The 24,120-nt window shown below is 48.6% G+C and overlaps 3 protein-coding genes across 9 annotated transcripts; 2 read left to right on the top strand and 1 right to left on the bottom strand.

The window, feature by feature from the left end:
• Positions 1-167: 167 nt before the first annotated feature.
• On the bottom strand, positions 168-12,988 carry LOC122370543 (acid phosphatase type 7-like). The gene is made up of 8 exons (XM_043346217.1): positions 12,396-12,988; positions 12,077-12,141; positions 10,565-10,712; positions 7,992-8,209; positions 7,573-7,726; positions 7,108-7,256; positions 856-1,024; positions 168-428 (listed from the first exon to the last, which is right to left on the bottom strand). The coding sequence occupies exons 1-8, from the start codon at positions 12,591-12,593 to the stop codon at positions 231-233; spliced, it is 1,299 nt and encodes a 432-aa protein (XP_043202152.1). The 5' UTR covers positions 12,594-12,988; the 3' UTR covers positions 168-230.
• On the top strand, positions 5,545-6,882 carry LOC122370545. The gene is made up of 3 exons (XM_043346219.1): positions 5,545-5,880; positions 6,202-6,358; positions 6,531-6,882. The coding sequence occupies exons 1-3, from the start codon at positions 5,786-5,788 to the stop codon at positions 6,864-6,866; spliced, it is 588 nt and encodes a 195-aa protein (XP_043202154.1). The 5' UTR covers positions 5,545-5,785; the 3' UTR covers positions 6,867-6,882.
• A 4,754-nt stretch (positions 12,989-17,742) lies between the features above and the next one.
• Positions 17,743-23,864, top strand: LOC122370539 (2-oxoglutarate-dependent dioxygenase ecdK-like). Of its 7 annotated transcripts, none has more exons than XM_043346212.1 (5): positions 17,743-17,807; positions 19,083-19,169; positions 19,774-20,081; positions 20,573-21,073; positions 21,939-23,864. In XM_043346212.1, the coding sequence occupies exons 2-5, from the start codon at positions 19,118-19,120 to the stop codon at positions 22,284-22,286; spliced, it is 1,209 nt and encodes a 402-aa protein (XP_043202147.1). In that variant the 5' UTR covers positions 17,743-17,807; positions 19,083-19,117; the 3' UTR covers positions 22,287-23,864. The 7 variants fall into 7 exon arrangements, with proteins under 7 accessions (XP_043202147.1, XP_043202145.1, XP_043202146.1 ...); XM_043346211.1 differs by lacking the exon at positions 17,743-17,807 and adding an exon at positions 18,501-18,532; XM_043346208.1 differs by lacking the exon at positions 17,743-17,807 and adding an exon at positions 18,504-18,542.
• Positions 23,865-24,120: the final 256 nt, after the last annotated feature.

The raw sequence follows: 24,120 nt of genomic DNA on the forward strand, positions 1-24,120 counted from the left end.
AAAAACATCTGATCACCTTTATTACAAACGGAATGCTGTTGCACCATTGTACAATAATGGAAGAACTATAACTCGCATCCATTGCTGTTTTGCTGTGACGGAGCACATGACGAAACATTGTGAAGGAGACTTCGGTGCGAACAATTTCACCTATCCCTTTTATAGCCTTAAAACTCACTCCATTTATTTTCGACTTAACGGTACACCAAAGAATGACTGGTCAACAGTGGCTAAGTGAAGTGCTGATCGTTGATGATGGTGACGGTATCTATCACAGAGGCGGCACCGTCCTCCCCCACGGCCACCTGCTCGATGGTCATGTGGGTGGCGTTGTGGAAGCTCAGTCGGGTGTATCCCTCCGTGGAGCTGCGGTGGGCCGTCCAGGGCATCCACTGCAGAACGTCTGGCTTCTTGTCCGTGCTTCGGCCCTGGAGAGAGGGGAATGTTATGTCTACGATACTAAAATGAGTAAAGGGAGACATCATTTGAGCTGAAAAGTTAGAAAACAAAACAAGACTGTCTAACGATGATAAAAGCGAGTAAACGTTGTAGCACGCTTCCATATAAGCAATAACAGCGATGCTGCATTCTATATACAAAAAAAAAAACACGAAAAGTACCTACCCCTCAAGGCACCTGTCATTTGGTCAGAATGGCCTTCTATCGGATGACCAAAAGGACCCTTCAGCATGTCTTTTATTCACCTTTAGCTCTTGGGAATATTTTTTTTTTTTTAGATTTAGATGCTCCTTGTGTACATAACTGACAAGTGACCCACTAGCATACTATTTTTGAAAACATCCCACGTCCAAGCCGTCCTCGCGGGACAGACCCTCGGGGAGCTCCTATACATACCGCCGAGGCCGCCGTGATGTGTACCGGCGCGCCGGGGTTACGGTACGGATCACCTCCAGTATCAGTCACCGTACCGTCACGGACTGGCCACGAGCGGTGGTAGGAGTGTTCGTGAGCCCAGAGCGCAAGGTCAACGCCGGAGGAGACCAGGAGATGCTCCAGACCAGGGCTGGGAAAGGGGGGGGGGTAAAGGGAAAAGGAGCGGTGTTTTTAAGGAGGACAAATAGTGAAATTCGGCGTTAATTTCAGAAGCATTAGCAGCTTAGCCATATTTAAGTGCTTAGGGAAATTCTACGTAGTATTTCTCGTCTTGAATATCAAAAGTATCCATAATATTCTATATGTTTTAGGATGTGTGGTGACTTGATGTAAATCAAATGCGTGTGACATGGATCCGGCGGTATCCGGCCCGGGCGGGGCGGCCGACCGCCGGGTCGCGGCGGCGGCCTGACCTTGGGGTCGTCAGTCGGCTCGGGAGCGCAGCGGCCGCCGGGCTGTGGTGTATTGGTATGGTGTCAGTGGTCGCCGAATACAGATACACTTCATTGGCGACGAGGACGAGATGGCGTCGTTCGGCAGCATCGGACCGTATGAAGCGGGACGAGCGGAGTCCTGGGATGAGTACTGCGAGAGGCTGGATCAATTTTTCATCGCAAATGAAGTAAGTGACCCTGCTAAGCAGAGAGCAATTTTCTTGAGTGTTGTCGGCGGGGAAACTTACGGGAAGCTAAGATCCCTTGTGGCCCCTCAGAAGCCAGGTGAGATGCCGCTCAAGGAACTGTTGACTCACTTGCAACGCCATTTTGAGCCAAGGCCTTCAGAAACAGTGGCCAGATTCAGATTTTTTACTTTTTGTCGGGCTGAGGGTCAGTCTGTGCAAGATTACATTGCAAAACTGAGGAAGCTGTCTGAACATTGTAATTTTGGTTCTTTCTTGTCCGCCATGATTCGAGATCGGTTAATTTGCGGAGTCAACTCGGACGCTATTCAGACGCGTCTATTGTCTGAAAGTAATCTCACACTGGAACGAGCTACCGAGATCGCTGTGGCTTTGGAGGCTGCTGGCCATGATGTTCAGGAACTGAGAAGTGGTTTCAGGGACAGAGAAGGTGGCAGCATCCAGGTCTCCACAGCGGACGTGCACCGAGTCGACAGAGCTCCTCGAGCGGCGGCAGAAGCGGGAGCCGACCGAGACAGGAGCACCAGGCGCTGGGGAGCCGGAGTTCGTCAGGTGACTGGTCAGAGGAGTGCAGGCGATTCTCGCAAACCAAGAAGTCCAGCGCATCCGTTGCGTCCGGAAATGATGCCAAATACCGGTGCTGGAGATGCTTAAGTGGGCCGCATCTTGACCGTAACTGCCCGTTCAAACTAAGACGCTGTTTGGAGTGTTCTAGGCTTGGACACACGCGAGCGGCTCACAGAGCAGGAACGGTTCACGTTGTAGAAGAAGACTTTGAGGTAGAGGCAGCTGAGCCGGCAGCTGAACAAGTTGGTCAGGTTGACGAAGATGTTTATGATTTGTTCAGCTGTAATAGTGCAAGCAAACGGCCCCCTATTGTCATTACAGCTGAGTTGAGTGGCAAACCAGTCCAGATGGAGCTCGACACAGGCGCTAGTGCATCACTGATCAGTGAGGAGCTCTATGAAAGTATGTGACCTGCCAGTGACCTTCCATTGCAGGACTGTCCGCAGCGGTTCCGTACCTACACCGGCGAGGAGATCAAGATCCGAGGTGTCGCCGAGGTTGACGTCGCTGTTGATGGTGCACCTGCGGTTCGACTACCGCTCATGGTGGTCCATGGAAAGGGCCCCAGCCTGTTTGGCCGCAACTGGCTTGAGAAGATACGGCTGAACTGGAACAAGCTGTTCGGTAAGTGTTCCGTGTACACGCTGTCTGCAATGTCGCATGTGCGGAAGGTGGAGGACGAGTTTCCCGCTGTTTTTCAGGAAGGACTTGGACGGTACACCGGTGGTCCAGTTTCCCTCCACCAAGAGAGTTCCGTGAAGCCTCGGTTCTTCAAGGCCCGCCCAGTTCCCCTGGCTCGGCAGCAGAGAGTCGAAGACGAGCTCAAGCGGCTAGAAGAGGCTGGCATCATCAGACCAGTAAGTCACAGCGAGTGGGCTGCTCCCATTGTTGTCGTGCCCAAACATAATGGGGAACTCCGCCTGTGTGGAGACTTCAGGCTCACTGTGAACAGAGCAACAACTTTGGAGCAATACCCATTGCCTAAGGTAGATGAATTGCTACCTAAGCTGTCTGGTTGTGCAGTGTTTAGCAAGCTGGATTTACGACAGGCCTACAATCAAGTTGAACTGTCGCCAGAGTCTCAAAAACTGGCCACAATAAATACATCAAAAGGCTTGTATAGCTTCGTCCGCCTAGCTTACGGCATTCACTCAGCCCCGGCGATTTTTCAGAGGATTATGACGTCACTGTTGGCGGGTATTCCTCATGTGACTGTATTCCTCGATGACGTCCTGGTGGGCGGACGTGATGTAGCTGAACATGACCGAGCGCTTCGTGAGGTGCTCTCTCGGATGAGCAGCGCTGGTTTACGCCTGAACAAGAAGAAATGCAGCCTCAGGGTACCAGACGTTACCTACCTGGGGTACCGGATCAGCGGAAGTGGAGTGCATCCGACTTCAGAGAAGCAGAGGGCCATACTCGAGGCACCAGCTCCAGCGGACGTGTCTCAGCTACGAGCCTGGCTGGGGCTGTTGAACTATTACAGTAAGTTCATGAAGGGAGTGTCATCAGTTTTGTCACCCCTGTACCGACTGCTGCGAAAGGGCGAAAAATGGATGTGGGGCCCTAAAGAAAATGCAGCTTTTGAGGCGGTTAAAAATCTTATTATCGATCCACCATGTTTGGCTCACTTCTATGCAAACAGGGAAACGCTTCTAGCATGTGACGCCAGCCCTTATGGCCTGGGCTGCGTTCTGTCCCAGATTGATCCGGAGGGAAAGGAGCGGCCAGTGGCGTTCTACTCCAGAACGCTGACAGACACCGAGAAGCGCTATGCCCAAACTGACAAAGAGGGTTTGGCTATTGTCTCTGGCGTCAAGAAGTTTCATTATTATCTGTGTGGCAGGCAATTCTTGATCAAAACTGACCACAAGCCATTGTTGGGGCTTCTGGGAGAAAGTAAGCCTCTTCCAGTGATGGCCTCTCCTCGCGTGCAGCGCTGGGCTATGCTTCTGTCTGCATATAACTATCGGATGACTTATTCCCCAGCCAGGGAGCAGATACACTGCGATGCGTTGAGCCGCCTACCGCTGCCTGACAAGCCACAGGATGTCCCGACTCCTGCAGAAACTGTGCAGCTGATGGAGTTTGTTAATTCTGGTCCTGTCTCGCAGAAGCAGATCCAGATCTGGACACAGGCGGATCCAGTGCTGTCACGCGTCCTGGAGCTCACCAGAAACGGCTGGACGGCAGATGCTGCGGACAACACATCAGACCTGAAGCCTTTTTTAGGTGTTGTTTTTATCCGCTGGGACTGAGAGCGTGAGATGATGTTTTTCGTACTCCAGCGTAGATGGGTAGCCATACGACTTCCACGGTAGACAGTGATGACATCAGTCATCTTTTGCAAGCTCGTTAAAGAATTTGGGCTGTACGGGGACTCGAACCCCGGGCCTTTGGATTAGCGCTCCAATGCTCTACCTCTGAGCTATACAGACCAAGTACTTTAACGAACTTTCTGCCAAGTTTTATGCGGATCATTTTTAGGTGTTGTTTTTATCCGCTGGGACTGAGAGCGTGAGATGATGTTTTTCGTACTCCAGCGTAGATGGGTAGCCATACGACTTCCACGGTAGACAGTGATGACATCAGTCATCTTTTGCAAGCTCGTTAAAGAATTTGGGCTGTACGGGGACTCGAACCCCGGGCCTGTGGATTAGCGCTCCAATGCTCTACCTCTGAGCTATGCAGACCAAGTACTTTAACGAGCTTTCTGCCAAGTTTTATGCGGATCATTTTTAGGTGTTGTTTTTATCCGCTGGGACTGAGAGCGTGAGATGATGTTTTTCGTACTCCAGCGTAGATGGGTAGCCATACGACTTCCACGGTAGACAGTGATGACATCAGTCATCTTTTGCAAGCTCGTTAAAGAATTTGGGCTGTACGGGGACTCGAACCCCGGGCCTTTGGATTAGCGCTCCAATGCTCTACCTCTGAGCTATAGGTGGGATCTCTACCTTGGCAGAAAGCTCGTTAAAGTACTTGGTCTGTATAGCTCAGAGGTAGAGCATTGGAGCGCTAATCCAAAGGCCCGGGGTTCGAGTCCCCGTACAGCCCAAATTCTTTAACGAGCTTGCAAAAGATGACTGATGTCATCACTGTCTACCGTGGAAGTCGTATGGCTACCCATCTACGCTGGAGTACGAAAAACATCATCTCACGCTCTCAGTCCCAGCGGATAAAAACAACACCTAAAAATGATCCGCATAAAACTTGGCAGAAAGCTCGTTAAAGTACTTGGTCTGTATAGCTCAGAGGTAGAGCATTGGAGCGCTAATCCAAAGGCCCGGGGTTCGAGTCCCCGTACAGCCCAAATTCTTTAACGAGCTTGCAAAAGATGACTGATGTCATCACTGTCTACCGTGGAAGTCGTATGGCTACCCATCTACGCTGGAGTACGAAAAACATCATCTCAGACCTGAAGCCGTACATCAACAGGCAAGCTGAGTTGAGCATCGAAAATGGTTGCGTTTTGTGGGGCAGTAGAGTAATCATACCGCCACAGGGTCGTCACGCTATGTTGTGTCAGCTGCATGAGGGTCATTTTGGTGTGGCCCGCATGCAAAGTTTTGGCAGGATGCACTTCTGGTGGCCGGGCTTTGACCAGGACGTAGAGAGGATGGCTGCAGGATGCCGTAGCTGCCAACGCTGGAGGAATGCGGCGCCTCCAACGCCTCTGCATCCATGGGAGTGGCCCCGCTCTCCCTGGCAACGGCTCCATGTCGACTATTGCGGACCTGTCAACGGGGTGATGCTTCTTGTCATCATCGATGCTCACAGTAAGTGGATGGATGTGCACATGACCAGAACATCCTCGGCTGAGGTTACCATTGAAAGTTGAGGGAAACATTTGCATGTCACGGAGTTCCGGAGACTGTGGTCACAGACAATGCCAGATACTTTGTGTGTCCGGAGTTTAAAACGTTTTGTAAGCGAAATGGAGTCAGACATGTCACCTCTCCACCGTACTCGCCTCATTCAAACGGTCTTGTGAAGAGAGCTGTGCAGACGCTGAAGCAGGGCCTACAACGTCAGTCTACAGGTAGCCTGAGTACTCGTCTGTCGAGGTTTTTGTTCCGCTACCGCAGTATGCCCCACAGCGTGACGCAGCAGTCTCCCGCTGAGATGCTCCTCGGCCGGCCAATGCGGACTCAGCTGGACCTGCTGCGTGAAGACGCCAGACGGAGCGTGATGGAGGCGTACCAGAGGAAGCAGAAGGCTCAGTATGACGTGAGAGCACAGCCTCGCATATTCCAGGTGGGAGACAAAGTGTACATGTATGTTCTTCCTCCCGCTACGTCCGGCCCGAGGTGGCTGCCCGGAACAGTCCGACAGGTCGATGGCTGTTCATGTTGGATTTTGCTGGAGGATGGGAGGACCTTCCGCAGACATTTTGATCATGTGAGACTCAGACCCGTTCCCCTTCCAGACGTGTCGGTGCCGAACCACGAGTACCGGCGGACGATGGTGCCAGATGAGCCTCCGGACTCCTCTGCTCTGGACAGCGCCGCTCACGCCGTCGCCGGAGAATCCAGAGACGCGACTGTGGGCGGTGCGGAGGCGTCAGAGACCGGCGCCCTCCCCTCTGAGAAGTGCGCGGACGTCGGACGACATCCCTCGACGTCGTCGCCGTCTCCGCCGTCGCGGTTCGAGGCTGCGACCGCTTCTGCGCCGGTGCCGCGTCGTTCAGCGCGGGAGAGGCGTTGCCCAGTGCGATTCCGGGCGGGGCAGTCTAATCCTGTGGGGGAGGAGTGTGGTGACTTGATTAAATCAAATGCGTGTGACATGGATCCGGCGGTATCCGGCCCGGGCGGGGCGGCCGACCGCCGGGTCGCGGCGGCGGCCTGACCTTGGGGGTCGTCAGTCGGCTCGGGAGCGCAGCGGCTGCCGGGGTGTGGTGTATTGGTATGGTGTCAGTGGTCGCCGAATACAGATACACTTCAGGATGTATGCATGATACTGTTAAACCACATTATCAAACGGTAGACCAATGTGCTCTAACTCACAGGGCTGGCTTGAACTCGTCCTCTCCGACTCTGAGCCGGTCGTGCCACTCAGTGCAGGCGTGGTTGGGCTTGTGGCTACAGTACATTGGCCGGTGGCCAAACAGCACTATCCAGGGACGAACATTTCGGATTGATCGCTGGTTGGCAGCCTGGAGACAAAGATTAGAAGGCATATTGCGACAGTGGATGGAACGACGGTGAATGGGCTTGCTAGCCAAGTGGCTGCTGGATAGAAGCTTATGTAAAGTTATGAAGAAAAAAATCATACTGGTCTTTCTTATAGCTAATACTTCCCCAAGTGCCTATCAATTTTTGCACAAAAGTGAACAAATTTGAGATAAAAATAAACTACACGTTTGATGGGAAAAGCATATCAAAATGTTCCAAGGCTATAGATTTGCCAACGGAAAGTCTCCACAAAAGCCTGCGTTCGGTCTGTTTTAGGCAACAAAGCAAAAAACTCACCGCCAAATCAGCACGCAGCCAGTTATACTGCGAGAAAACCTGTTCAAATCCGTACTCCAGGAAGTAGTAGAACTCGGTAGATATGGAGATGAAATGGACGGGACCCATATTGAAGCTGTAGTACATGCCTTCCGTTCCACCGGGCATACTAAACCTGATCATCACATTCAATGAGCGCGGTCAGTTATTTTGACACTTGCTTGTAAGACACTGCATTGAAAAATTGTTTCAAGTAACTATTTCTCAAAAGAATTTAAAGCAATTATTAGATTTAATTTAATTCAATTTGATTTCATTGTGCAAGAAAAAGAAATGAATTATAGGAGGTAATTACCAGCAATCAAAAGTGAAACCCAAACCGGTCATTTATTCTTCTTACTTTATAATGAAAACACTGAACATCGAAGATTAGCTGCTACCTGTTTTTGTAGTTGGAGAAGTTGGCGCGCTGCTCGTGGTTGCCGGGACAGGTCATGTAGGGCAGGTGGGCGGCCACCGGCTGGATCTGACGCAGGAACTCGTCACCCTTGGTGCCGTTGTCGGTGAACATGTCGTAGGCGAAGTCGCCGACGTGCAGCACCGCGTCGTACATGCCCTCACGGGTATCGTTCACGAGAAATGGCAGCGTGGAGGGATTCTGTAGATCAGAATAGATGCCAGTGAGCTCATCCAATCGCACTGCTGTTGCCAGTTAAGGTTGGCGCCAACCGATGATCATGCGGGCACCCATGGGAGGTATTTCCGCATTAATCAAAATTACTGGACATATGGAGATAAAACGTTTTGCGATGCGAGAGGTGGCGTGGCGCGTAAAATTTTGTCATTTTCAACAATAACGGCCGAAACTAATAGGTGAAGCGTGAGACACAAGAACACTGTCACTAAACGCTGAGAGACTAAATAATGCTTCAGGCTGAACACAAGCCTGAAGTAACTTTCGATTACTGTCTATCTAATCCAAACAAGCCAAGTGGCTGCCAATGTGTACTTGTATGTGTCAATGTGTACTTGTACCCAAACAAGTACACATTTGGAGCCGAATACCATCAGATCTAACAGTATTATGTGGCTCTTATACAAAGGCTGGTCTCGCTTGACGCGCCGCCTGCACTGGCCCAAGTTGTACAGCGTCGCTCGGACGTGTCACAGAGACACACCCGATGCTCCCACGGACATCAGTTGGAGCTACCTAAAATTAAGAGTGAGCGAGCGAGGCGCTGTTTCCCTTACAGATCTGTGTCCACGTGGAACAGCGTTGGCGGGGTCGGCAGCGGATGAAAAACCATGTATTTTAGATGTCTTTTATTTCTTACGGTGTTTAGTGTTTCGCTATTGCGTTGATTTTAGCCTTTTATTACGGAGCGAGCGAAGCGAGCGGAGTCTTTCCTTAGATTAACGGAAATTTCTGAGTATGAGCGGCCGGCCGGCCGGCCGGCCGGCCGGCCGGCCGGCCGTGCGGACGCTTTTGCGAGGCTTATATCTCAGCAACCACTTGACCGATTTACACGCGGTAATTTTTGTAGGGTAGCTTCATTCCTTCTACCAAGTATTGGACTATTCCCGATGCGTGTGGGTGACCCCTTATGCACGTGCCACGTGCAAAACGAAGAGGTGTCAGTTTTGTAATTGTTGCAATATCTCGGTAACTACTTGGCCGATTGCGCTGAAAGTTGGCATGTAGGTAGGCACCTACTAGGCACTGCATATCCATGTGCCAGAGTTGGGGTGCTGCTGCACGTGCGCACGTGCAGGGGTCATTTCCAGATCTCGAGAACGGCTGGACCGATGGCGCTCAAATTTGGTACACGGTTAGGGACCAGTTAGTAGGGTGCCGTGCACAAGTCAGTTGGGACCCATTTTGCACGTGCGCACGTGCAGGGTGCCGCTCCCAGATCTCGAGAACGGCTGGGCCGATTGTGCTCAAATTTGGCACATCGCTAGAGACCGGTCAGTAGGGTGCCGTGCACAAGTCAGTTGGAGGTACCCCTCGAAATTTCGCACGTGCAAGACTCACCCCCTCGCTCGCTCCGTTAGTCGCCCCAAAAGGCGCTATACTGGTTACGGAGCGAGCGAAGCGAGCGTAGTCTTTCCTTAGATTAACAGAAATTTCTGAGTATGAGCGGCCGGCCGGCCGGCCGGCCGTGCGGACGCTTTTGCGAGGCTTATATCTCAGCAACCACTTGACCGATTTACACGCGGTAAATTTTGTAGGGTAGCTTCATTCCTTCTACCAAGTATTGGACTATTCCCGATGCATGTGGATGACCCCTTATGCACGTGCCACGTGCAAAACGAAGAGGTGTCAGTTTTGTAATTGTTGCAATATCTCGGTAACTACTTGGCCGATTGCGCTGAAAGTTGGCATGTAGATAGGCACCCACTAGGCACTGCATATCCATGTGCCAGAGTTGGGGTGCTGCTGCACGTGCGCACGTGCAGGGGTCGTTTCCAGATCTCGAGAACGGCTGGACCGATGGCGCTCAAATTTGGTACACGATTAGGGACCAGTTAGTAGGGTGCCGTGCACAAGTCAGTTGGGACCCATTTTGCACGTGCGCACGTGCAGGGTGCCACTTCCAGATCTCGAGAACGGCTGGGCCGATTGTGCTCAAATTTGGCACATCGCTAGAAACCGGTCAGTAGGGTGCCGTGCACAAGTCAGTTGGAGGTACCCCCTCGAAATTTCGCACGTGCAAGACTCACCCCCTCGCTCGCTCCGTTAGTCGCCCCAAAAGGCGTTATACTGGTGTACGTACTGCGTAATGATTCACGTGTTTGTCAGCGAATTTTAATACTTGTATGTACACGACGAGAGGGCTGAAAAGCCATTTAAATGGAGACCTCAATACACTGGATTTGGATTTGGATTTGGATTTGGATTTACCGAAAAGCTCTAACGTAGCGGTTTTCCTGTCTCCCTATCAAAGAGATTTTAAGCAGATTTAGGTATATCTCGCTCGCTAGGAGTTAAACATATTTGAATACATCTTACCGTGCCCATGTCCGCGACCACGGCCAGCCGGGGGCTCCAGTCGCTTCCCTCGGGTATGGCTCTGAACCAGAACACCTCAGACCATCCGGCCGGACCGAGCACCTGGTAGACGTGCCGCTCCCCCGGACACAGACCGGGCAGAGACACGCTGAAAAGAACGTAGGGGAAGGTGGGGTAAGACGGCCCAGCGGGGCAAGACGGACCACCAGCCCTCCCGGCTGAACCGCTGCTGGTATCTACTGCTTTATGCACTCACTATGTTTGTTTTCCTTCGTAACAATGGCCACCTTGAGCTCATGCTGCTAGGATGCATAGCCTTTGAGTTATTGAGAAAAATGTTGTTTTTCGTCAAACCGATCAAATATAAGAGGTCTACGGGTGATTCAATTACGGCGCCTTTCTTGCATGATTAGTTTCTATTTTGCACTTAACTGTGAAGAACAAAGTTATAAACTTAGTTATAGTCACACTTTAGGAAAGGCAAGGTTTTGCAATGTTGGGCTATTTGACATATGCGTCATGATAATGACAGAATTTAGCTTTGGGGCAAGACGGACCACTGTGGTCCATCTTACCCTGCGGTGGTCCATTGTACCCTGCATATGGAAAGTTCTTTTCCAAAACATTGACACAAGTTAAAGTAAGCTAATTTTTCAGGAAGGAGTCTTTGTTGCATGTGAGCCATGCATGCAAGTGCTCAGTTAGCATGCATTCATGTTAAACGACAAGCAACACACATGTTCCCAGCTTTTAGCTGCACTTCCATCACACATGAGGAAAGAATAAAGGCTCATTTTGTTATTTTACCATTCTGGTTACTTTTTCTTACAAGAGTACAGAGCAGAAGTGTAACACACATGAACGGATAGCAGGCACTGCTGGGTGGTCCGTCTTACCCCACATTTTTTATTGTCTGAGTTTTTGACATGTCCCTCTTTAAGAGCATCCACCACCTAGATTTCTTTAATATGAAATTTAGTCTTTACACATATCAACAGAGGAAGGATTGAGCATTCCGAAGACTATAAATAATATGAATTACGAGAGCAGTGTAGCAAGATATGCGGCCTCAAACCTTAGCTGGTCCGTCTTACCCCACCTTCCCCTATTGCTATGAGGTTGTAAATAAATAATCGATAAAATAATCGCATTTCATTCATCGAGGGCTCAAATTCTGATTGACGAATTTAGCAAGACAATATCCAAACACTCTCTCTAGCTAGAAGTCGAAAACTATCCAGATGTCGCAACCCCAAAGACATTGAGCTAGCGTGAAATTCAGGAGTAATTGTCAAGATTTGCAGCGCTGATATCAAAACATCCATATCAGATGCATATAAAGTTGCTTCTTTCAGGCATCGCTTTTTTATCTATCGCTGATCGTTTCCATACTGATGATGACGATGCTGATAAAAAATACTTTACATCCTACCCGTACAAATGAAGCATACTTTGTGGTCATTTTCGCTGAAAAGTACCCATATCAGCAATGATAATACCTTCAACGCTTACCGATTGATATACTGAAGATGAGTGCCAGCGGCATCCTGTGCAAACGGGGTCGATGACCCTTCGACCTGCCGAGGGTGGTAGATTTATAATTAATTCGTATTCCAATTCAAATAACCAGATTTATAATTATTGCGTTTTCTTTTCTTTTTTAAAGCGCCAACACATGGATGCTCTAATTATCGATAAATGTCGAGTTGAAACGCCCTCTGCCGTTATACTCGTAGCAGTCCAGAAAAAATGGCTAACTTTAATTATTGAGGATCTATTACTCTCATATTTCTCCCGACTTCCATCTTCGAGTACTTTGCCTCGCTCTTACCAGTGTGTCGGGCTGGTCTGTGCCGTATCTGGCCGAGGCCTTCACCGGCTGGAAGGTGCTGTAGGTGACCTGGATGGTGGTGACGTCATCGGTGAAGGACAGGTGAATCTGTTCGGCGCCGCTGTCGTCGGCTGCCGAGCACACTCCTCCGAACAGAACAGCCGCCACCACCAGCAGCAGTGGTGGTGTCGGTAACATTTGTCTCGTAGACTTGCTCCAGAAAGAAAGTCGGTAATGGTGGATTCGATGACAGCATTAATTGCTTTTTGTGTGCTAGAAATGTGTCAAATAATAATGCTCGCATTTTTACATTGTGATTTATATGAGTTCAAAATCAGGTCGCAGGTTGATATGCATAGGTCATGTTGTATACAGACGATTTTGCTGGATTGTAAATGCATATTGTTGCATTCCAAATGGCATCAATGTGTTCTACTTAGAATCACATTCACATGAACGTGGGAAGATTTTATAAGCAAGGTATGAATGCACCTGAGATTTTGTCTCAAATAATAACAAATGTCTAAAGTCTAAAAAGATGGCGAGCAGCACATGCAGTTAGTGACAGACCGCCACTCATGTTCTAAACGACTAAATTTTAACCCGCGCGGGGCTGGAGGGGTAAATTTTACCCCCCTCGCGAAGTTTTGCAATATCTCAAAAACGGCGGCGCGCAGCGCCGCCAAACTTTCATTACCTTTTCTTACATCAATTTGACACGTTCCCTGAAAATTTGAGCGAAATTCGTCGGAAAATTTTTGAGAAATTGACGTTTTAGTGACGTCATGTTCGCCAATTTTGCCTCAAAAACAGCAAAATTTCAAACGCCGCTAACATCTTCATTTTTAAAGGAATCAAGACGTAACAAAAAAAGGTTATACGTAATTCTACTTTGCCTATCAAATGGCAATCTCGGTTTTTTGAAAATTTTGGATTTGGATTTTGGCCCAAATTTTTCCAAAACACTGACTTTTTTGGGGGAAATAATTATAAACTCCAAAATTTTGAGTGTATCGAAAAAACCGGAATATATGTCAGAGGTGTGGTCTATGAGCACCTACATACCAATTTTTAGAAGAATCGGTTACAAAATGTGGGAGTTATTAAACATTTTATGACGTCACGACACAAAAAATGAAAATATGATTTTTTTTAAGTTCTAGACCTCGCACGGAAACAAAAATAGCACCATTCGATTTGCCGTGAAAAACTGCATCAGATAGACACCTTTTTAGGCCTTAACAACCAACTTCAAAATTTGACCTCACTTGACCTGACCTTGACCTGACCTCGACCTGAAATTCATCCAGAGGTGGTCCATATCACTTATTGAGTGTGCCTATTGAATTCAATGAGTAAAATGACCCATAAAACATGTGTCGCACATCCCCCTTTTCTATATTTTGTTTTTGGTGACCTGACCTGACCTGACCTGACCTGACTTTGACCTTGACCTCTGAATGATATTGTATGCAACGAATATTGTCTTGGGAGCCTAAGAACACGTTTTGGGCAATCAGTCTCAGTCCATGACTCCATTCTTCGGCAACTACGGTGCACGGCCGATAACTGTAGGAACTTGCAATTTGTACCCTTGACCTGACCTTGACCTTGACAACAAACTTTAAATTAAGTACATGTGTTTAGTTGTTCGTGATGAGATCTTTCGATTGGCGTTTGAATTTTCTAAATCGGACCATTAGTTCGGGAGATAACAGGGTGGGTAAAATTTACCCCTCCCCCCCAGCCCCGCGCGTTCGGCTGGAGACCCCAGCCCCGCGCGGGTAAGGTTTTAGGTAGGTATAGGGCTGATTATATGCTGAGCGATTAGGCAATAACCTTGCGAAGAAAAGCTATTCAAAAGGCAATATTTGACATTTGACCATGCTTAGCCGTCTGATAACAGCGATGACGGTGAGCGTGAATTTTCAAATTCGCCCTGAAGAGATTGAGCGATTTTACTCGTGTCCAATAAAACGCACTTATTCATATGCATCAAAGTTTATACGGCAGTGTTTTCTGTAAGAATAGTATCATAGGCACGAGAGATGAACACGGCGGTTTGTAGTGACATTGGATGCCCGTAGGCCGTAGTTATTATCATCGACATCTAAGTCCGTGATTATGCAAGACACCCATTCACAGGTTTCTCAGAACTTATGTAACCCTGCAGACGGCTCCGTGCGTATAATACTGACGACACAGGCGAATGGCACAGAGGAGCGCAAGCACTTCCCCAGCAATTTGCGAGGTCAATTAATGCTCACACGATGATGCACGCACACGCATTACATTCTCTCATAGAGGTTTCGTTACCTTTCTGTTCCTTGCCGGCACGTGCGAGCGAGAAATGGGACAATGTCACAATGCCCCACAATCAACACGTATAAATACAGTGCATTGTTCAGTCAGAAGTGCAGGCTGTGCGTGACACTCTGTCCCTGCTTTGGGAGGTAAGCAGCCTCCAGTTACCTACTTACTCAAATTTAACTCTTCAAAACATTTTTTTGTGTGGATGTTTTATGTTTGTTGATATCAACGTGACCGAAGCTGGTTGATTTCCAAGCAACTGTTTCGCTACTGGTTTTATCACCTTAGTTATTCTGAATTAGTTCGTTCGCCATTTGCTGACAACCTTTAGTAGAAATTTGAATGAACTCTGATTGACCGTTAACCTTCCAGGCGGTGGGGGGCATTTTTTTGCCCCCCCCCCTTTAGTTTTTTTTTTTCAATATATCTCGAGAACCGCTACGCCGATCGTCACCAAACTTTCAGTACCCTCCCGGGAGCAGCTAGCGCACATGGTGACCAATTTTTTTTTTCTAAAGGCTATGATAGGTTGGCCGGTAATGACGTCAGAGTGACGTAATTTTTGCCATTTTCGAACAAAAAAAAAAAGGTTTCACGGGAAGAGCTGTCAGGCCTACAGCTTTAGAGATACAAAAAAAATGTTTCAGACATAAAAAGTGGGGAATTAAAAGGGCTACTAAACTGTTATTTCAGTTTTTCGATTTTTTTTGGATTTTGACCCCCAAAAATGAAAAAATAGATTTTTTGAATATAATAACAAAAAATCCAAAAAGTTTTTTGAGTTTCGAAAAAACGGAAGATATGTGATAGTCCCTACCGCCTTCTATCTACATACCAAATTTGAGATCGATACCTCTTTTTTTGACCAAGTTATAGCGAAAAAACTGTTCAAAATTGATGACGTCAAATTTTCAAACTCAATTTTTAGCAATTCTAGACCTCGTAGCGCAAAACAAAGACCACCATTAGACTCCCCGTGACGAGCTGCATCGCATCGATACCCATTTTATGCAAAATATCAACTTTGAAATTTGACCTTTTTTGACCTGACCTTGACCTGACCTCCACCAGAAAGTGACCTAAACCGTACCTGATGGTCTTTTACCCAACACCATTGAGTTGGAAATGAAAAACTGGTCATAAAACATGCATCGCATAACCTTAGTAAAGTTGGGCTCATGTGGTGACCCTTGGTGACCTTTGGTGACCTGACCTGTGACCTGACCTGGTATGACCAGTGACCTCTAATAGCAACATATATATTAGGCAACTGACGCCTTATCGCTGATTTTCGACAAAATGCGTTTTACTCGGTGTTATAGCGCTTTCCCTAGAAGCCCCGTGAACGGTGAAACATTTTATCTTTGACCTGACCTGTGACGTCATCGGTGACCCCGAGGTCAATGAAATTTGGTTTCTTTAACCCGCGCGGGGCTGGGGTCTCCAGCCGAACGCGCGGGGCTGGGGGGGGGGGGGGTAAATTTTACCCCCCCCCCCCCTGTTATCTCCCTAACTAAATAACGGTCCGATTTGGAAAATTCAAACGCCAATCGAAAGCTCTCATCACGAACTACTAAAAACATGTACTTAATTTAAAGTTTGAGGTCAAGGTCAAGGTCAGGTCAAGGGTACAAATTGCAAGTTTCTACAGTATCGGCCTTGCACCGTAGTTGCCGAAGAATGGAGTCATGGACTGAGACTGATCGCTCAAAACGTGTTCTTAGGCTACCAAGACAATATTCGTTGCATACAATATCATTCAGAGGTCAAGGTCAAGGTCAGGTCAGGTCAGGTCAGGTCACCAAAAAACAAAATATAGAAAAGGGCATGTGCGACACATGTTTTATGGGTCATTTTACTCATAGAATTCAATAGACACACTCAATAAGTGATATGGACCACCTCTGGATGAATTTCAGGTCGAGGTCAGGTCAAGGTCAGGTCAAGTGAGGTCAAATTTTGAAGTTGGTTGTTAAGGCCTAAAAAGGTGTCCATCTGATGCAGTTTTTCACGGCGAATCGAATGGTGCTATTTTTGTTTCCGTACGAGGTCTAGAACTTCCAAAAAAGTCATTTTTCAAAAATTTTGTGTGTCGTGACGTCATAAAATTTTGAATAACTCCCACATTTTTGAACCGATTCTTCTAAAATTTGGTATGTAGGTGCACATAGACCACTTCTCTGACATATATTCCGGTTTTTTCGATAGACTCAAAATTTTGGATTTTATAATGATTTTCCCAAAAAAGTCAGTTTTTTGAAAAAAAATTAGGCCAAAATCCAAAACTTTCAAAAAACCGAGATAGCCATTTGATAGACAAAGTAAAATTACGTATAACCTTTTTTGTTACGTCTTGATTCCTTTAAAAATGAAGATGTTAGCGGCGTTTGAACTTTTGCCGTTTTTGAGGCGAAAATGACGAACATGACGTCACTAAAACGTCAATTTCTCAAAAAATTTCCGACGGATTTCGCTCAAATTTTCAGGGAACGTGTCAAATTGATGTAAGAAAAGGTACTGAAAGTTTGGCGGCGCTGCGCGCCGCCGTTTTTGAGATATCGCAAAAATTCGCGAGGGGGGGTAAAATTTACCCCCCCCAGCCCCGCGCGGGTTAAACAAATTTGACAGGGCTATCGAACGCCGTTCGAATTTGCCGGATCCGTCCAGTAGTTTCGGAGATACGGGGGGGGGGGGAAATGCCCCCCCCCCACCGCGCGGAAGGTGGCTGGTAGGCCCACCGCCTGCCGGGTTAATCTCTCAGCCGATTTCACCGCGCACACTCTGAAACGTCGACTCGCAAATTTACTGTTGGATTCCACTCCATCCCTGTAAATTACAGCCCCCGCACCACGCCCCAACTTTGGGCTCTTTCTGGAACCTTCATCGGGAGCCTTCCCGTGAACGGTCACAATTGTATCGATAAAACCCTGCTGGGGGCTGGAACTCCGCCTATACCGTGACCCTGGAGCTCGCGCGGCGCACTACGCAGATGCGTATCGATTCTCGGGCCTCCCACGGCAGAGTGGAACGCACGTTCAGTCGTGTTCAGTCCCTCGGCCCGGCAGGAACGGTAGTGAACATCTCACCGAACGGCAGGCTGTGGTGAGTTAACGCTGACGCTTTGCAAGAAATTGTGGATTTAACATGTGCGCATATTGTGTAGGCCAAATTAAATTTCCATAGACATGTCTTAACTCTTAACAAATAAGTTAAATGTTAAGTTTATTATATAAATGTCAATTGCAATAAATTTAACTGCAGCTGATCACCAGATAAATTAAAAAAAAAAGATCACCAGAGAAGAGTTTTAATAAGGCAGGGTAATTCTTATGGATAGTAGGTATTCGAGCATGCGTTGCTTTCATTACGTAACACGCAACCTGACAGATGTCATTGCATAACTGATTCAACTCGGCTTCAGAAATTTCCAGATCCCTCCAGATGTAGGTATATGACATTTGGGAGAAGTAATCCTCCACTCCGTCTCCCCTCCCCGTAAACAGCTGGCCGCCACCAGCTGACCCGGCTGTGACGTCACAGACAGCGAGACACCGGAAAGGAATACGATCCATTACTGCGGGGGCGAGGGGGCGAGAGGGAAAGCGGACATCCATTACTGGCCCATGTCATACCAGAACTACGCCATAATGACAACGGACGAGCCTGGCACACATTGCCGCCAGATGTGGATAGTTACGCAGGTGTGTGACGTCATGTTGCGTTGTGAGACGGGCCAGCACGGCATCTATAAACACCGACGGGAGAGGTGACAGGGAGGACGTCGGTGCCGACAGTCGACGGCGGCACGCGGACCGACGGGGACGGTGGTGACTTTCAGTGGGAACATTCAGTGACTTACAGTGACAGGTAGTGGGAGCTTACTGTGACATACAGTGACATATAGTGGAAACTTACTGAGTGACATACAGTGGCATACAGGACGCGGTGAGCGGAGACGGCCAAGGACCGACCAGTGCAGGACCGTACCGATTTAACAGGGGACAGACGGACTGAAATCTGAGACGGTCACAGGTGGCTCTCTGCACTGCAGTGACTTACGGACATTGACAATGAGCAGAAACTGGACACAGAGACGGGACTACTCGCCTCTGACTGCAGAGCGAGGCGAACAGGGAGAAAGGTGGTGAGTGCAGAGGCGGACTGAGACCAGTCACTGAGACGGCCGAACGGACGAATAACTACAAACGGGCACGGACAGTGTGTATGTACTTATACGGACGACAGTAGAAAGTAAGAGGACGACTGACACAGTCGAAAGCGCACATAGACAGTCGTAAATACCTGAAATGGACAGAAGTGTGTACGTACCAGCGGTAGAGTCCTGAGGGGAGTGGATCTGAGGGCAGTCTGTTTCAGGATCCGGTGCCGACAGGACCCGGAGTACGAGAACGATGACGTCGGCCGTGATGTGCGACTTCCCGATCATCGACATCAGCGATATAGGTGAGGTGCTTAAATTATGTATGCTTTTATTATACTTGTTCGTAAACATTTCATTTCTACGTATAAACATTTCGGAATCGTTCAATCTTTTTTTAAAGAATCATGCGCTGTCGTTACTTCCAAGCTCATGCGGTACACACAGAAAAATATTGACACCGTTAGCGGTGTAATTGCACAGTACATATCTGAGCACTTGAGGGAAGTTAATTTAGTCCCCTCCCCGCTTAAATTACTCGCGCTTCTAAATGAACACCAGGAAGAAGGTAATAGAACACTGTTAGGAGGGTTGGGTGTTTTGCTACATGTAGTAAAACACCCAACCCTCCTAACAGTGTTCTATTACCTTCTTCCTGGTGTTCATTTAGAAGCGCGAGTAATTTAAGCGGGGAAGGGACTAAATTAACTTTCCTCAAGTGCTCAGATATGTACTGTGCAATTACACCGCTAACGGTGTCAATATTTTTCTGTGTGTAGAGGCGGTAGAGCCACGATTTTTTTTTCTCGACATCATGCATTGAAGTGTTTTCGCCTTATTGTCATCACTTTAGTAAACAGTAAACATTAAACAAAACTTGCAACGTGAGCCTGTGTCCGTTTCGTCCAGCCGAGTCGCGGGAGGCTCCCTCTGCCGAGGTGCTCCTCGCCGTCGGGCAAAGAGTGGTGGACGCTTTCCAGCGATCCGGCTTCGTCTACCTACGAGGTCACGGCATCGATGCCAACCTCCAGAGAGAAACCTTCGCCGCCTCGCGAGACTTCTTCGCGCTCGACGAGGCGTCGAAGCGGCGTTTTGCGCGTTTCGAGAAGACGGGCTTCAACGGTTACACAGCTGTGGGAGGGGAGAACACTGGACGACTGACCGAGGCTGATCTGCTGGATTTGAAGGAGTGCTATGACTTTCAGATCATCGGTCAGGTGAGGCACCGTAGGGAAAGAGAGGGAGAGAGGGGGAGGAAGCAGGGGAGGGATAGAAAGAGAAAGAAAGAGAGATAGAGAGCACTAGAGAAAATCGAGAAAACGTCGATAGTGGAAGGGACGGAAAGGGAAGAGAGAGAGAGAGAGAGAGAGAGAGAGAGAGAGAGAGAGAGAGAGAGAGAGAGAGAGAGAGAGGAGAGAGAGAGAGAGAGGGAGAGAGAGAGAGAGAGAGAGAGAGAGAGAGAGAGAGAGAGAGAGAGAGAGAGAGAGAGAGAGAGAGAGAGAGAGAGAGAGAGAGAGAGAGAGAGAGAGAGAGAGAGAGAGAGAGAGAGAGAGAGAGAGAGAGGCTGAAGGAGGGAGGGAGGGTGTGGGAGAGAGAAAGAATGAGCTTTATGCGGTTAATGCGATTTCGATATTATTTTGTCTGTTGCCTCAGCTGTATGTGCTTTATTTGACAGCTTGTAATAAGCGCCGTTCTTTCTTGCCGCCAGGACTACCCGGACTCGGTGCTGCCCGGCTTCTGCCAGCAGCTGGAGCAGCTGGCCAGGGCCTGCTGCCTGCTGAGCGGCCGGCTGCTGGCAGCCGTGCAGGAGGTGCTGCTGGACCAGCAGCCGGCGGCTGACAGCCAGCAGCAGACGGCTGATCCTCAGCATCAGCAGCAGATGAACGGTAACCAAGAGACTGATCACAGCAAGATCCCCAGCGACCTCTCTGATCAACCGTCGCAGCTAGACTCCAACAAACTCCCGACTGATCTTCACCCGGTACCAGACGCCCCTCTGACCACCAGTGAGCCGTCGCTGACCTCCCGCGGCCCCCTGACCTCGGCCCACCGTCGGATGCTGGAGCCGGGCGGCTGCTCGGCTCTGAGGGTCCTCAACTACCCCCCGGTACCGGAGGGCGCTGCTGAGGCCGGCGCTGTCCGCTGTGCGGCTCACACCGACTACGGCAGCCTGACGCTGCTCTTCCAGGACCAGCTCGGAGGACTGGAGGTGAGATATCGGATACATTAGCTCGGTTAACTTTATGTAAGCCGTCGACAAGAGCAGTGTACTGTGGTGGATTTGATGCGGAAGTTTTCAGATGGCACTGGCATTATCGTTTACGGAAAGTAAATCAGCCATTGAAGCTATTATACGCTTAGGGATGCGTCAATTGATTTCATGAAGCCGGAGCTCTGTCGTCAGTTTTGAAAAGATCGTGGTAGTATGAGACCCATCACTAACCTACCACCGGCGACAGTAGCGCCACGATCGTGAGTGAGAGACCGCCGAAACTGCACTTCAAACGGTGACCACCAGAGCCCATTGCTGTTTTGGAGCCGAGCCAGGCCTGTCATCGGGGACTAGGACGGCCGAAGCTCATTTGCCCTTCACGTCTCAACAATTTTGCACAGATATTTTTCTTACGTCTTTGTCGACCCTCAATCCGTCGATTTCTGGAGAAATACAATATTCTATCCGAACTGAACTACATAGAATTGTTCGCTGGACGTGTAAGGGGCTCAGGGCGTAGAAAAGGAGGGTTTCGCGAGACCTGAGAGCTGTGAGGCACTATAGTGGCCGCCCTGACCAATGCCCCTCTCCCCTGTCATCCTGCCGCCTTGAAGTGGTCTCCTTTGATCAAAGGGCCAAACGTAGCAAAACAAACATACGAAATGAAGAGAAACGACTGAGTGACAGCTGAAAATGTCGCTGGCGAGAACATCCTCTTTATTTTAAGACTGAAAAATGAAGACTTGTCTTTGAGTTATTGAAGCAGAACAATTTATGAATTCACTGGAACCGCTTTATCGTTTTGCTGTGGTTTTTATAAAAGAAATCGCTCTTCTCACACACTTCCTTTTCTCTTCCTCAGGTGGAATCGGCTGACGGCGGCTGGCGTCCGGCTCCCCCTCTGGAGGACGCCATCCTGGTCAACGTCGGTGACCTCATGGAGGTGTGGTCCTCGGGTCGACTCCGCGCCACCAAACACCGCGTGGTCGTGCCCCAGCAGGAGCTGCTGCGCCGGCGCGCCCGGCAGTCGATCGCGATGTTCGTCGATCCCGACGATGACGTTCTGGTGCGCCCTCTGGACGACGACAAGCGGTTCGCGCCGGTCAACTGTGGCAAGTCGCTGCGGGAGAAGTTTGCCAAGACGTACCCGGCGTTTGCTGAGTGGCAGCGCTCGAGATGTGAGGAGAATGAAAAGGCTAGGGCGGAGTAGTGAATTCACCACAGTATAGACAGGAGGATTATATGAGGCTGCGATATATCACGCCCGTTGATTGAAAACTGTTGGGTTGCAGATGCTGTTTCCGAGATCTGCAGCTGTGTTTGTATTTGGGGCTCACCCCACGGGGATGACTTACTCTGTCTGAACAGCGAGTAGCTGGACGAAAATTACATATACCCAACACACAGATGCTACCAATTGTGAGAATGTGGAACTCTGCACTATCTCCTTTCGTACTTCAGTGCGAGTACAGACAAGGTAGCACTATTTTTCATCGATTAGTAGTTAGCAGTGGACTTTCATAGGCAGTATGGCCAGTATGGCATGAAGTAGTTCAGAAGTTATCAGCTATACCTACATGTGGTAGTTGCCAGTTGGCCGGGACGCTCGTTGTATTTACAGCTTAGCCCTCGCCCTGGCAGAGGGGGGGTCGATGCGACCCCCCCCTAAGGTTTTTCGAAGATAGCGTAAAAACGGCGGCGCGCAGCGCCGCCAAATTTGGCACAGCCTATGGGGCAACCTTTTTACATATGACCTGAAAATTTCAGGTCCGGGTGACCTTGGGTCAGGTCACCAGGTCAGAAAAACCGGTACAAGGTCATGGTCAAATTTCAATTTTCTTTTTGCACCTGTCCAACTCACAGTTTTTCACTGATTTCCTTCAAACTTTCAGGATGTGCTAAGTTCACCGAGTTGTATAACATATAGTTCGGGTTTTTTGAGGTCACTGACCTGAGGTCAGTTAGAGGTCATTACGTCGTAATGTTAAGCCTATGGGAAAATACTAAATTCGGAAAATACTGGAGATATCCGCTTCGTTCTATCATTTTTGTGCTTTGAAACCACAGTACTTAACAGCAGGTCACTTGGTGCTTCTTTGTTTGGTGTACTTATCCATGGGTCAGGTCAAATGAGGTCAACTGAGGTCAAATGACGTTTTTGCCAATAACCTGGCACATAATGACGCTAGAGCTTAAAAAATGGCATCATTGTGTTCCTGGTGATTAGCCGAATCGAATGATATACGATATGACGCAATTTGGTTAAGTTGAACTTAATTTATTAATTTAAGTTTACTTAAAATTTAAGAAAAACTTTAAGTACACTTAAGCAAGCTAAAAAGTATATCATTCGACGCGCCTTGACGTGCTGAGTTCACTGGTGCCTTTCTTTTTGCTCTATCTTAATTAGATCAAAAGTTATAAGCGAAAAACTTGTAACCTGTTTTTAGCGAAATTTTTACATTTATACCCCCCAAAACCCCCCTAAATAATGACCTAGAGCAACCAAATTTGCACAGGGGCGAGAACTCCAGGGGGCCCACCTACCTACCAAATTTGGTGTTTCTAGATGCCATAGGAGCCAATCGCGAGGGGGGGGGGGGGTCGCATCGACCCCCCCCCCCTGCCAGGCCGTGTTATGAAAAATGCCCTGCCAGGGCGAGGGTTAGATACGTACGGGTGCCGCTTTTGTTGCTCCTGTGCGGTTTTGCACATCGTAGTTTCACATTACTTGCATCGGATAAGGATGTAGGCTGTATATTTTCAGAATATACGATATCAAAGATAATGATGCGTTTTTTTTTTTAGCTTGAAAGGTTTTTGGGCCGACCACCGAAACGCTCTCGCTGTTCAAATACAACTACCGGTAAAAGTATTGTCTATCATGTTGCTGGTGTTAGAACGCATATGGTTTGCCTGTTTTCGGAAATCAATCAGAGGTTCCCTCTTTGCGATATCATCTCTGTTGTAATGGTAACCTCACAATGCCATTTCCTCGAGTCAACACGATTGGAAGGTATCAATCAGACCCCATCCGAAGTCCG

Source organism: Amphibalanus amphitrite, unplaced genomic scaffold, assembly GCF_019059575.1.
Source record: "Amphibalanus amphitrite isolate SeventyFive unplaced genomic scaffold, NRLGWU_Aamphi_draft 001143F_arrow, whole genome shotgun sequence".
NCBI lineage: Eukaryota > Metazoa > Arthropoda > Thecostraca > Balanomorpha > Balanidae > Amphibalanus > Amphibalanus amphitrite.

Excerpts from the sequence above, each read along its gene's own strand:
- LOC122370545 (XM_043346219.1), top strand. The coding sequence starts at position 5,786 with ATGGGAGTGGCCCCGCTCTCCCTGGCAACGGCTCCATGTCGACTATTG. Across the intron at positions 5,881-6,201 it reads TGTCATCATCGATGCTCACA|CGTGACGCAGCAGTCTCCCG; the intron begins GTAAGTGGATGG and ends TATGCCCCACAG. Across the intron at positions 6,359-6,530 it reads CACAGCCTCGCATATTCCAG|ACGTGTCGGTGCCGAACCAC; the intron begins GTGGGAGACAAA and ends TTCCCCTTCCAG.
- LOC122370543 (XM_043346217.1), bottom strand. The coding sequence starts at position 12,593 with ATGTTACCGACACCACCACTGCTGCTGGTGGTGGCGGCTGTTCTGTTC. Across the intron at positions 12,142-12,395 it reads CAGACCAGCCCGACACACTG|GTCGAAGGGTCATCGACCCC; the intron begins GTAAGAGCGAGG and ends CACCCTCGGCAG. Across the intron at positions 429-855 it reads ACATCACGGCGGCCTCGGCG|GGCCGAAGCACGGACAAGAA; the intron begins GTATGTATAGGA and ends CCCTCTCTCCAG.
- LOC122370539 (XM_043346212.1), top strand. The coding sequence starts at position 19,118 with ATGACGTCGGCCGTGATGTGCGACTTCCCGATCATCGACATCAGCGAT. Across the intron at positions 19,170-19,773 it reads CATCGACATCAGCGATATAG|CCGAGTCGCGGGAGGCTCCC; the intron begins GTGAGGTGCTTA and ends CGTTTCGTCCAG. Across the intron at positions 21,074-21,938 it reads ACCAGCTCGGAGGACTGGAG|GTGGAATCGGCTGACGGCGG; the intron begins GTGAGATATCGG and ends TCTCTTCCTCAG.